This window comes from Pseudorasbora parva, chromosome 9, assembly GCF_024679245.1.
Source record: "Pseudorasbora parva isolate DD20220531a chromosome 9, ASM2467924v1, whole genome shotgun sequence".
Classification (NCBI taxonomy): domain Eukaryota; kingdom Metazoa; phylum Chordata; class Actinopteri; order Cypriniformes; family Gobionidae; genus Pseudorasbora; species Pseudorasbora parva.
Window position 1 is genome coordinate 49,102,235 of NC_090180.1, and position 12,648 is coordinate 49,114,882.

At 45.3% G+C, this 12,648-nt stretch overlaps 1 protein-coding gene across 11 annotated transcripts in view; it reads right to left on the minus strand.

The window, feature by feature from the left end:
* Positions 1–2,305: 2,305 nt before the first annotated feature.
* The window catches only part of ptprsb (protein tyrosine phosphatase receptor type Sb), a 113,542-nt gene continuing 103,199 nt past the window's right edge, over positions 2,306–12,648 (minus strand). For all 11 annotated transcript variants that reach the window (XM_067452951.1, XM_067452953.1, XM_067452947.1 and 8 more), the window contains 11 exons: positions 12,004–12,127; positions 11,739–11,914; positions 10,945–11,064; positions 10,693–10,847; positions 10,231–10,516; positions 8,964–9,142; positions 8,681–8,807; positions 8,141–8,266; positions 7,088–7,242; positions 6,660–6,795; positions 2,306–5,884 (listed from right to left, as the gene is read on the minus strand). In XM_067452951.1, coding sequence (XP_067309052.1) covers positions 5,816–5,884; positions 6,660–6,795; positions 7,088–7,242; positions 8,141–8,266; positions 8,681–8,807; positions 8,964–9,142; positions 10,231–10,516; positions 10,693–10,847; positions 10,945–11,064; positions 11,739–11,914; positions 12,004–12,127 — 1,653 coding nt within the window. In that variant the 3' untranslated portion in view covers positions 2,306–5,815. The remainder of the gene's footprint in view (positions 5,885–6,659; positions 6,796–7,087; positions 7,243–8,140; positions 8,267–8,680; positions 8,808–8,963; positions 9,143–10,230; positions 10,517–10,692; positions 10,848–10,944; positions 11,065–11,738; positions 11,915–12,003; positions 12,128–12,648) is intronic.

Here is a 12,648-nt window from a genome sequence, read left to right on the forward strand (position 1 = left end):
GCTCAGAAGCCTAGAGTCCAGACTGACCCTTTGGGTTCAGAATCCTAGAGTCTAGACTGACCCTTTGCGTTCAGAAGCCTAGAGTCCAGACTGGCCCTTTGGGCTCAGAAGCCTAGAGTCCAGACTGACCCTTTGGGTTCAGAATCCTAGAGTCTAGACTGACCCTTTGCGTTCAGAAGCCTAGAGTCCAGACTGGCCCTTTGGGCTCAGAAGCCTAGAGTCTAGACTGACCCTTTGGGTTCAGAATCCTAGAGTCTAGACTGACCCTTTGCGTTCAGAAGCCTAGAGTCCAGACTGGCCCTTTGGGCTCAGAAGCCTAGAGTCCAGACTGACCCTTTGGGTTCAGAATCCTAGAGTCTAGACTGACCCTTTGCGTTCAGAAGCCTAGAGTCCAGACTGGCCCTTTGGGCTCAGAAGCCTAGAGTCCAGACTGACCCTTTGGGTTCAGAATCCTAGAGTCTAGACTGACCCTTTGCGTTCAGAAGCCTAGAGTCCAGACTGGCCCTTTGGGCTCAGAAGCCTAGAGTCCAGACTGACCCTTTGGGTTCAGAATCCTAGAGTCTAGACTGACCCTTTGCGTTCAGAAGCCTAGAGTCCAGACTGGCCCTTTGGGCTCAGAAGCCTAGAGTCCAGACTGGCCCTTTGGGTTCAGAAGCCTAGAGTCCAGACTGGCCCTTTGGGTTCAGAAGCCTAGAGTCCAGACTGGCCCTTTGGGCTCAGAAGCCTAGAGTCCAGACTGGCCCTTTGGGTTCAGAAGCCTAGAGTCCAGACTGGCCCTTTGGGTTCAGAAACCTAGAGTCCAGACTGGGCCCTTTGGGCTCAGAAGCCTAGAGTCCAGACTGGCCCTTTGGGTTCAGAAGCCTAGAGTCCAGACTGGCCCTTTGGGTTCAGAAACCTAGAGTCCAGACTGGGCCCTTTGGGCTCAGAAGCCTAGAGTCCAGACTGGCCCTTTGGGCTCAGAAGCCTAGAGTCCAGACTGGCCCTTTGGGTTCAGAAGCCTAGAGTCCAGACTGACCCTTTGGGCTCAGAAGCGTAGAGTCCAGACTGACCCTTTGGGTTCAGAAGCCTAGAGTCTAGACTGACCCTTTGGGCTCAGAAGCCTAGAGTCCAGACTGACCCTTTGGGTTCAGAAGCCTAGAGTCCAGACTGACCCTTTGGGTTTAGAGGCCTAGAGTCCAGACTGGCCCTTTGGGTTCAGAAGCCTAGAGTCCAGACTGACCCTTTGGGTTCAGAAGCGTAGAGTCCAGACTGACCCTTTGGGTTCAGAAGCCTAGAGTCCAGACTGGCCCTTTGGGTTCAGAAGCCTAGAGTCCAGACTGACCCTTTGGGCTCAGAAGCCTAGAGTCCAGACTGACCCTTTGGGCTCAGAAGCCTAGAGTCCAGACTGACCCTTTGGGTTCAGAAGCCTAGAGTCCAGACTGACCCTTTGGGTTCAGAAGCCTAGAGTCCAGACTGACCCTTTGGGTTCAGAAGCCTAGAGTCCAGACTGACCCTTTGGGCTCAGAAGCCTAGAGTCCAGACTGACCCTTTGGGCTCAGAAGCCTAGAGTCCAGACTGACCCTTTGGGCTCAGAAGCCTAGAGTCCAGACTGACCCTTTTCTTCTGGTCCGTTTAGTTGACATCATATTCATCATATGTTCGTATGATTGACATCATGAACTTTCACACTGTGTCTGTTTTTATCTTGTTCTCGACAGGAATTCTTGAAGATCTGAAGATTTCAGTCTGAAACCGGTTCAGTCTGGTTTATTTGTCTGAAAGCTGGTCTCCTGGGACAGAACTGGCAGCAGCAGCTTTAGGCTGAGAATGTGAGATCGGTGCTGCGATTGAACACGGACACACACTCGTGTGTGATATATGCTCTGGATGTTCATTATCTGTGTCCCGCATTTGCTCTGAATGTTCTCTCTTCTTTCCCAAGCCTTCCTATGATCCGACCTGAGGCTCATCTGGACTTCAGAACAAACTCATCTTCAGACCCCAGCACTCGATACTAATATCTGACACTTCAAATGGTTCTCCTGAGACGCTGTAGAACTGAGCAATTATTAAACCTTTTTACACTGTAGTTATTATAATCAGCTTTATATAAACAATAGACATCAATAACATGTGTATGAGTGTGTCTGTGTGTGTGAGTTTGTGTGTGTGTGTGTGTGTGTGAGTGTGAGTGTGTGTAGTAGCACCATCTAGTAGTGAAAATGTGACCTAGATAGTGCTCCCTCAACAGTCAGAATCCATCACATCTTAATCCACTGATGTATGAAAAGGAAAAGGGAATAACAGACGACACACACACTTCAGGTCAGTATATCCATCGTTCTGTTTTAATACAAAGTTGACATATCTACACATATGATCTGAAGTAAGCAGAGAAAGAGAAGCGTCATCAGCTCTCGGGTTATTGTGTGCTTTCGGCTACCAAACATTTAATAAGTGCGAATATGAGTAGGAGACGGTGGTGTCTCGGTGTGTGTGTGTGTGTGTGTGTGTGTGCTTTGACTTCACGAAGAGAGGAACTCTGTGCTGATGCAGATCCGCGTCTCTGAGTGTTGAGCTGTGGACACGACCCTGAGCCGCGGATGGGCGGCCATTTTGAGATTAGATCCACATGACTGACCGCATCACTGGCCGATCGCTTTATAATGATCATCTCAGCAGGTGTGTGGTCACTTTAGCAAACTGTGGTGTGGAAAATATTATTTATTTGCCAATAGTGTATTAATGTACTTACTCAAATCCACTGCGAAATCTGAAATCTTTCACTGCACAAACTCTAAAAACACCAGGACACATTTACTGGAGAAGAGAAACGACTGCAGATATTAACACAAATAATGTGAGTTTGTGTTAAAACAAGAACTAATGCAGTCAGAACTATCATCCTGTTTTCTCTGAGCTTAGATTATCTTTCTGACTCCATTGGCAGATATGAGTTCTAGTTTTAAGCACAAACTCACTTCATCTTGATTAAAGAATGTTTGTACTGAAAAACAAGACAGAAATTACTGAGGAAGATCATCAGTTTGCTGTGTAATTGCAGCAGTTTTGTGCATTAGCAATATTTGCAAATCCATGCGACCAACTTGAACAATTTGTCAAATGTGTACACTCTCTGATGCTGGGTTAAAAACAACTCAAGTGTTTGGGTCTTTTTAACCAGCAATTGGGTTGTTTTAATCAGCAGTTGGGTCATTTTAACCAGCAATTGAGTTGTTTTTACCAGTGGTTGGGTCGTTTTAACCAGCAGTTAGGTTGTTTTAACCAGCAGTTGGGTCGTTTTAACTAGCAATTGGGTTGTATTAACCAGCGGCTGGGTTGTTTTAACCAGCGGTTGGGTTGTTTTAACCAGCAATTGGGTTGTTTTAACCAGTGGTTGGGTCGTTTAACCAGCAATTGGGTCGATTTTACCAATGGTTGGGTTGTTTAACCAGCGGTTGTGATGTTTAACCAGCAGTTTGGTCATTTTAACCAGCCATTGGGTCGTTTTAACCAGCAATTGGGTTGTTTTAACCAGCGGTTGGGTTGTTTTAACCAGCGGTTGAGTCGTTTTAACCAGCAATTGGGTCGTTTAACCAGTGGTTGGGTTGTTTTAATCAGTGTTTGGATCGTTTTAACCAGTAATTGGGTCGTTTTAACCAGCGGTTGGTTCTTTATAACCAGCAGTTGGGTTGTTTTAACCAGCGGCTGGGTAATTTTAACCAATGGTTGGAACGTTTTGACCAGCAATTTGGTCGTTTTAACCAGCGATTGTATCATTTTAACCTAGCGAATGGGTCGTTCTGACCAGCGGTTAGGTCGTTTTAACCAAGCGATTGGATTATTTTAACCCTGCGGCAATAATAATAGTCAAAAGGTGAACATTTATTAATAAGCAATTAAAAAAAAATAATTTGTTTAATTTTTATTCATTAAACTTATTCAGTTTGAGTTAATTTTAAGCAAGCAATACAGTAATTGTTAAACAATATTTGAGTTAAATAAAATACCCAGAAGGTTGGGAAAACATTTAACCCAACTGCTGGGCTAAAACCATTTACTGGGTTTGTCCATTTTCAACCCAACTTGGGTTGTTTTAACCCAGCTTTTTGTAGAGAGTACGTGGGAAAATCTCATGTGTTCCCACTGAAATGACTCCATTTTGCATTTGAATATCTGTAAATGTGACCACGCCTTAAAGCTCACATGCTGTCAGTAAATGGCCATCCACCACATTTCAGTCAGTCGTGTTGCCATGGTATTCCTGCTGGTTTGAGTTCGGTTGAGGCTGATCTGAGGCTCTTCAAACCCGCTCTTCGTCTGACTGATGATGCCAGTAATGCTGATGAGGAAGGTGTGTAACGTCCCAGAACTCGTCTGTAAAGGAGTGTGTGTGTGCGTGTGTGTGTGTGTGAGGTTGGGGCTCCGCGGGCCGCCGGCTTCCTCGAGAACAATCAGAGCACAGGAAATATCAAAATATCTGAGAGGGTTACGAAGCACAACACTGTACACCTGAGCCATGTACAGCCAACTACAGCACAGCTCACAAATCATATCGCCATAAAAAGTCATGTAAATAAATAGATCCTTAAAAATTCAAGCATAATATCAACAAATCGAAATAAAAAAATCAGGTCGGTTAAATATTTGACAACAACGATAAGGCTCACGTCACGTCTCGAACCGGCTCGTTTCCTAGACATCACGCCTCGGCTAAACTAAACATGACAGGAAGAGTTTCCGATCGGAAAATGACTGCAAGAAATGCTCGTCTTATTTAGTATTTTTGTCTCGTTTCTAGTCAAAACATCTGAAAATTCTTTAAACAAGAAGTATTTACTAGACAAGTTTTGGGAAAGAATAACTCAAAATGAAGAGTTTTTTTCTTAAAATAAGCAAAATAATCTTAAAAAGAAAACAAGATTATTTTTCTCACCCCATTGGCAGATTATTTATCTTATTTTAAGAAAAAACTCTCTTCATTTTGAGTTATTCTTTCCCAAAACAAGACAATGATTTGTACTTGTCTAGTAAATGTTTCTTAACGTAAGAATCTTTAGATATTTTGACTAGAAACAAGACAAAAATACTAGGTAAGAAAAGCACTTTTTTGCAGTGAATGACTGCTGGGATTCTGGGATAACCGTCTCACCATAAAGACTAGGCGCGGTACATTACGCAACAGCTGAAAGGAGCAAAAGAACATGACACGGATACGAGATTCAAGCATGAAACTCCTCCTCGGCCTCCCAAACACGGCGTAAGCAGCTTATAGTCCAGTGGAGACGCACGGACACACAGTATTCACAGAGTGGAGTCCGTCCGGAGCTCCAGATCTCGCTCCGCTAGGCACAGACGGCTGAGATCCGGAGATGTTCTGGCTGAGATCCGGCTGAGATCCGGCAGAAATCCGACTGAGATCAGGCAGAAATCTGGCTGAAATCCGGCAGAGATCCGGCTGAGATCCGGCAGAAATCCGGAGACTTCCCATCCTTCACACTGACTCACGTCTGACGTTGGCAAATACAGTTTGAAGAAACTCCCACTGAAGGGTGCAGCAATAATCCAGGCTTTGATTTCATAGTTTCGTTTTGTTGTTGTTGTTTTTGTTTTGCTTTAAATAGACTTTGTACATGTAATATTTTCCTCTTGTTATGAAGAAGATCTTCATCCACAGTTTAATATTTCTAAAAGCCGACCACAACATTAATATCAATAACTGAACACTGAGGTAATAGTTAGCTCCGCCACGGCTGTAGATGGAGCTCCTCTGCGAGGGTTGCTGGGGTTCTGAGGGGAAGGTGTTGTTGACATGTTGGCTCTTCTTCTTCTTCTCTTATGTTGCATAGTGATCAAAACTCCCAAGATATTCCAGACCGGCCTGATAGCAGAACTGATACTCATCCTGTGGACAGACAGACAGAGCTGATCAAAACCATTTTGAAACTTTCAATATTCCGCTCTGATATGTGTGAGGGTTGGGGTGTGTGTTCACTTTCAGGTGGGTGAGGGTTGGGGTGTGTGTTCACTCTCAGGTGTGTGAGGGTTGGGGTGTGTGTTCACTTTCAGGTGGGTGAGGGTTGGGGTGTGTGTTCACTCTCAGGTGTGTGAGGGTTGGGGTGTGTGTTCACTCACAGGTGTGTGAGGGTTGGGGTGTGTGTTCACTTTCAGGTGGGTGAGGGTTGGGGTGTGTGTTCACTCTCAGGTGTGTGAGGGTTGGGGTGTGTGTTCACTCACAGGTGTGTGAGGGTTGGGGTGTGTGTTCACTTTCAGGTGTGTGAGGGTTGGGGTGTGTGTACACTCACAGGTGTGTGAGGGTTGGGGTGTGTGTTCACTTTCAGGTGTGTGAGGGTTGGGGTGTGTGTTCACTCACAGGTGTGCGAGGGTTTGGTTGTGTGTTCACTTTCAGGTGTGTGAGGGTTGGGGTGTGTTTTCACTCTCAGGTGTGTGAGGGTTGGGGTGTGTGTTCACTCACAGGTGTGCGAGGGTTTGGTTGTGTGTTCACTTTCAGGTGTGTGAGGGTTGGGGTGTGTTTTCACTCTCAGGTGTGTGAGGGTTGGGGTGTGTGTTCACTCACAGGTGTGTGAGGGTTGGGGTGTGTGTTCACTCTCAGGTGTGTGAGGGTTGGGGTGTGTGTTCACTCATAGGTGTGCGAGGGTTTGGTTGTGTGTTCACCGTACCTCAGTTTGCACCATCGCCGGCCGTTGCGTGCGCAGCATTTTGACGGTCTGGAAGATGTCGACGGCGCCCTCATAACGCATCCGCTCGAGAACGATACTGAGAGTGATGAACACACCTGTGCGTCCGACGCCCGCACTGAGACACACACACACACACACACACACACACACACACACACACACACACACACACACACACACACACACACACACACACACACACACACACACACACACAGAGAGAGAGAGAGAGAGAGAGAGAGAGAGAGAGAGAGAGAGTTTGTGTGTTTACAGTGACACACATACATTTAAATGACAGTGTTGTTGCTAGGGTGTTGCTAGGGTGTTCTGGGTGGTTACTAGTTCTAAGGGATTGTTGGGGCATTACTATGTGGTCATGATAGCTGTGTATTGAGTATCATCATCACCTGCAGTGGACTGTGATTGGTCCATCCTGACCAAACTGCTCCTTGGTTTTATGCACCTGTCCAATGAAATCAATGAAACCCTCCCCTGACTTTGGAACACCTTGTTCTGGCCAATCGGTGAACTGGAACTGTCTGACGGTTCTGGACTGTCCATCCTATGGGGAAAAAGACAACGAGTCTGACGAGTCTGAACATCTCCAGCTGTGAGAAACAGATCCTGATGAGGATTCATGCGTCTCATGTGTTTCTAGGCCATCGCTAGGGTGTTCTGGGTGGTTGGTAGGGTGTTGTGGGTTGTTGCTAGGGTGTTGCTATGTGGTAGCTAAGGTGTTTGCTATGTTATTGCTAGGTGGTTACTGAGGTGTTTTGGGTGGTTGCACTGGGTTGTTGCTAGCGTGTTGCTAAGTTGTACTGGGGGGTTGCTATCACATAGTTATGTGGTTGCTATTCATGATTCATGCATCTCATGTGTTTCTTGGGCATTGCTACGGTGATCCAGAGCAGTTACTAGGGTGTTCTGGGTGGATGGTAGGGTGTTGTGGGTTGTTGCTAGGGTGTTGCTATGTGTTGGTTTGATTGCTTCTATTATTCTCCTCATTTTTAAGTCACTTTGGATGAGTCGCTTTGATAAACCCAGATGTATCAACAAATGCTAACCTGGCAGTAAGTTAGCGTTTGTGTTCTGGGTGGTTGGTATGGTGTTTTGGGTTGTTGCTAGGGTGCTGCTATGTGGTAGCTCAGGTGTTTGCTATGGCATTGCAATGCATTTACTATAATGTTATAAGTAGTTGCAAGGGTGTTGTAGTTTGTACTGGGGGGTTACTAGGGTGTTGCTAGGTTTTACTGGGTGGTTGGTAGGGTGTTGCTAAGCTGCTGCTAGGAAAAAGTTATGTAGTTGCTCTTTCTAAGGATTAATGCATCTCATGTGTTTCTATGACAATGGTAGGGTGCTCCAGGACAGTTGCTGGGGTGTGCTGTGATGCTCTGGGGCTTCATACCATCATCTGAATGTGAGATCAGATAGTACCGCGATAAATGCTGGCCTGCACTCACCCTGGCGTCGGTGACTTTGAACTCTCTCAGGATGTACTGTGGCATGTTGTATTCTGCCATGGGATCCACTACGAAGTACTGATAGCGAGCCGAACGCTCCGCCGGCCAGTACTGATGACACTTCTCCTGTCGACACACACCAACACACACACGTTACAGCAGCTGCTCATTTACTCAGCGGAAACTAGGGTGGAAAATCTTCCTTAACCAGCTTTTTCCCATAAGACTAGACTACATCATTATGACTATGACTATATCAACCTGTCATATTGTTGATAAAAAAATACAAGAATAAAATGTAATATAATCTGTTATTCACTGTTTGGTAGAACTTAATTCTGATGTTCCCCAACAGATATTCTACTGACTATATGCCAACTTATTCTAACCCTTCCAGTCTACTAATACAATACCAATAACACTCTAATGAGAGTTGTTGGTGTAACAGTACTTATAGTCAACAGAATGTGTTAAAGGGACCATTAAAATAAAGTGTTATGTAATAATTTGAGTAAGACTAAATGAGCTAAACAAGCTCACCCGTCCCATCTCACGCAGTTTGGTCAGCATCACCACGATGGTGGAATTGTGTTCCCACAGCATCCTCCAGAAGTCCTCTGTGGTCTCCGCTAGTGGCCCCTGCGTCGCGATATACGCCTTCTGCTGCCTGAGACACACACACACACACACACAGACACACACACACACACACATACACACACACACACACACACACACACACACACACCCACACCAGCCAGTCAGATCTGGAGCTGGAGTCCAGCAGGGAATGATGATGGTCATTTCTACAGATGAAGTCTACCTGTATCCGTCGATAAAGCTGGCGTTGATGTAGTCGGACCCTTCCAGGCCTCTGATTGGCTGGAGACACACCCGTGTGGTTTCATACGGCATGATGTTCACCAGCCGATTCTTGAACTTGTTGCAGGGCAGATTGGCGCTGACGAACCTGGAGGTGTGTGCTTTAGTGTTGGCCAGACGCTGAAGGAAACAAACACACGCATCAGAATGAATTCTGAAGGACAGAGCTGGACAGTAACAGAGTACAGTACTTGAGTACAATTTTAAGGGATCTGTACTTTACTCGAGTATCAATTTTTGGGGCGTACTCATGACTTTACTTGAATACTCATGACTTTACTTAAGTACTCATAACTTTACTCGAGTACTCATGACTGTACTCATGACTTTACTCAAGTACTCATGACTTTACTCAAGTACTCATAACTTTATTCAAGTACTCATGACTTTACTCAAGTACCTATGACTTTATTCAAGTACTCATGACTTTACTCATGACTTTACTCAAGTACTCATGACTTTACTCATGACTTTACTCAAGCACTCATGACTTTACTCAGACTTTACTCAAGTACTCATGACTTTACTCAAGTACTCATGACTTTACTCAAGTACTCATGACTTTACTCGAGTACTCATGACTTTACTCAGACTTTACTCAAGTACTCATGACTTTACTCAAGTACTCATGACTTTATTCAAGTACTTATGACTTTATTCAAGTACTCATGACTTTACTCATGACTTTACTCAAGTACTCATGACTTTACTCAAGTACTCATGACTTTACTCATGACTTTACTCATGACTTTACTCATGACTTTACTCATGACTTTACTCATGACTTTACTCAAGTACTCATGACTTTACTCAAGTACTCATGACTTTACTCATGACTTTACTCAAGCACTCATGACTTTACTCAGACTTTACTCAAGTACTCATGACTTTACTCAAGTACTCATGACTTTACTCAAGTACTCATGACTTTACCCAAGTACTCATGACTTTACTCAGACTTTACTCAAGTACTCATGTACTCATGACTTTACTCAAGTACTCATGACTTTATTCAAGTACTCATGACCGATAGCTCAGCTGGTGCAGATTTGTCCTTGCAATGCTGAAAGACACTAATCCCATGAGAAATCCCTTGAGAAATGAGTCATGATAAAAGACGAGTTCAGAACACAAGCTAAAATGCCACGGATACAATCTTATTTTTGTCACATTTGCTTTTGTTAACACTATTGCACAGACTCCCGTACCTTGAACTCTAGCTCCATCCCGCTGACGTGCTCTCCCGCCTCCACCTGCGAGAGTGTCTGGATGTAGGAGTAGAGACTCCGCGCCGCCACCTCCGTGTTCCCGCAGGAAACAGCCTCCAGAAGGGCCTCGTGGATGAAGCCGTACTGGTCCTCCGTCTGCACCATGTAGTTCCTCTGCGAGCGCATCAGGGTCACGTGTCCATACACATCTACTGTACGCTCGTGGCGGATTCGCTCCAGCATGGCGTCGATCACAATGAAGCAGCCAGTGCGGCCCACACCAGCGCTGAGACACACACACACACAGACGTTAGTTTTTTTGTGAATTGTGGGGACTTTCCATAGGCGTAATGGTTTTTATACCATACAAACTGTACATTCTGTCCCCCTACACTGCCCCTGCCCCTAAACCTACCCATCACACACACACACTCATACACACGGATCGAAGCCTTCACTGACCTGCAGTGGACGATTACGGGGCCGGCGTCTGGCGGGTTGCAGGCTTTGACCCTGCGGAGGAAGGCCAGGAATGGAGTGGGATATTCGGGAACGCCGTGGTCAGGCCAGGCCGTGAACTGGAACTGCCGGACCTCTCTCCGCTCGTTGGAGCCGTTCTGATGGATAAACACACCAGGGTCAGTTCCAGCCTGTCTCTCAGACCGTAGTAACATAAGCATGCTCACCTTATCCAGAAACATCAGCAAGGCTCACCTTATGCAGAGAGAAGGTTCGCACACAGAACGTGGCCAGCTCCATCGTGTCCAGAAGAGTGACCTGAACCGCCCCATATGTGTCTGAGCCGCGGGTGGGCCAGTACTGATCACACTTGATCTAAACGAAAGGAAAGCATGACATTCAGTGTGTGTGTGTGTGTGTCAGAGGTCGACAAAGTACAAAACTTCATAACTTGAGTAATCAAATATTACTCAAGTTATATATAAGAAAGTTGTAAAGATTTTTACTTAAGTAAAAGTATAGAAGTATTTTTTTTTTCAGAAGTACTTAAGTATTCTTTAAATGTATATGCTTCAATTAGCATTAGCCGGTGGATGCACTTTGCTTTACATGTAAACTTGCCTTGTGTGTGTCTTTACAGGTATGTTTGGGCTTTCTTTTAAGTCCATATATGTTTAATTATATAAATACAAATAAAAGAACTAGCCTACAAATACTTTGTATAGTTTTGTTTTTTGTACCAGGGATGTAAAGGTAAAAGGATTCTTATTGTATATGTTTATTCATTTTGTAAATAATGAATTGTTAGTGCATCATTGTGTCATGGATTTACTTGAGGGGGTACGCTATAACTAACTCATGGTTAAATAACTATACACTAAAATCAACTCATGGCTTATTAAAGTGACTATGTCATGACTTTACCTGAGGGGGCACATCATGATTAATTCATTATTAACTAACCATACACTAACATTAACTTATGGCTTGTTAATTGTTATGACTATGTCAGGACTTTACTTGAGTGTGTGTGTGTGTGTGTGTCTCACCCGTGACTTCTCCTCTAGTTTGGTCATCATGACAACTGAAGCGGCCCTCTGCTCCCACACCATCCTCCAGAAGTCCCCGAAGGTCTCCGGCAGCGGCCCCTGGGTGGCGATATACGCGTTCTGCTTCCTGTAGCCATCGATGTAGTTTGCGTTGATGTAGTCACTACCCATAATGCCTAGCGGAGAGAAGGGGAATTGTGTGAGATTAATCTTCCATTAGTCCACCTGTAGAAGAGCCGAGCTAACCCAGACTGAGAGCTCGTACCGTCTGCCGGTGCCAGGATTACACGCGTGTGGTCGTACGCAATCACGTTAGCATAGCGGTTCTTCGGCTTGTTCACCTCCAGGTTTGAGTGTTCCCATGTGAACTGCTGACCAGGATCAATCGACTGAGAGAGAGAGAGAGAGAGAGAGAGAGAGAGAGAGAGAGAGGGAGAGAGGGAGAGTTTGTTTATCTATCCATCCACCCATCCACCCATCTATCTATCTATCTATCTATCTATCTATCTATCTATCTATCTATCTATCTATCTATCTATCTATCTATCTATCTATCTATCTATCTATCTATCCGACTGTTCGTCTGTCCATCCATCCATCCATCCATCCATCCATCCATCCATCCATCCATCCATCCATCCATCCATCCATCCATCCATCCGACTGTCTGTCTGTCTGTCTGTCTGTCTGTCTGTCCGTCCGTCCGTCCGTCCGTCCGTCCATCCATCCATCCATCCATCCATCCATCCATCCATCCATCCATCCATCCATCATCCATCCATCCATCTATCTGACTGTCTGTCTGTCTGTCTGTCCGTCCATCCATCCATCCATCCATCCATCCATCCATCCATCCATCCATCCATCCATCCATCCATCCATGCATCCATCCATCCATCCATCCATCCAT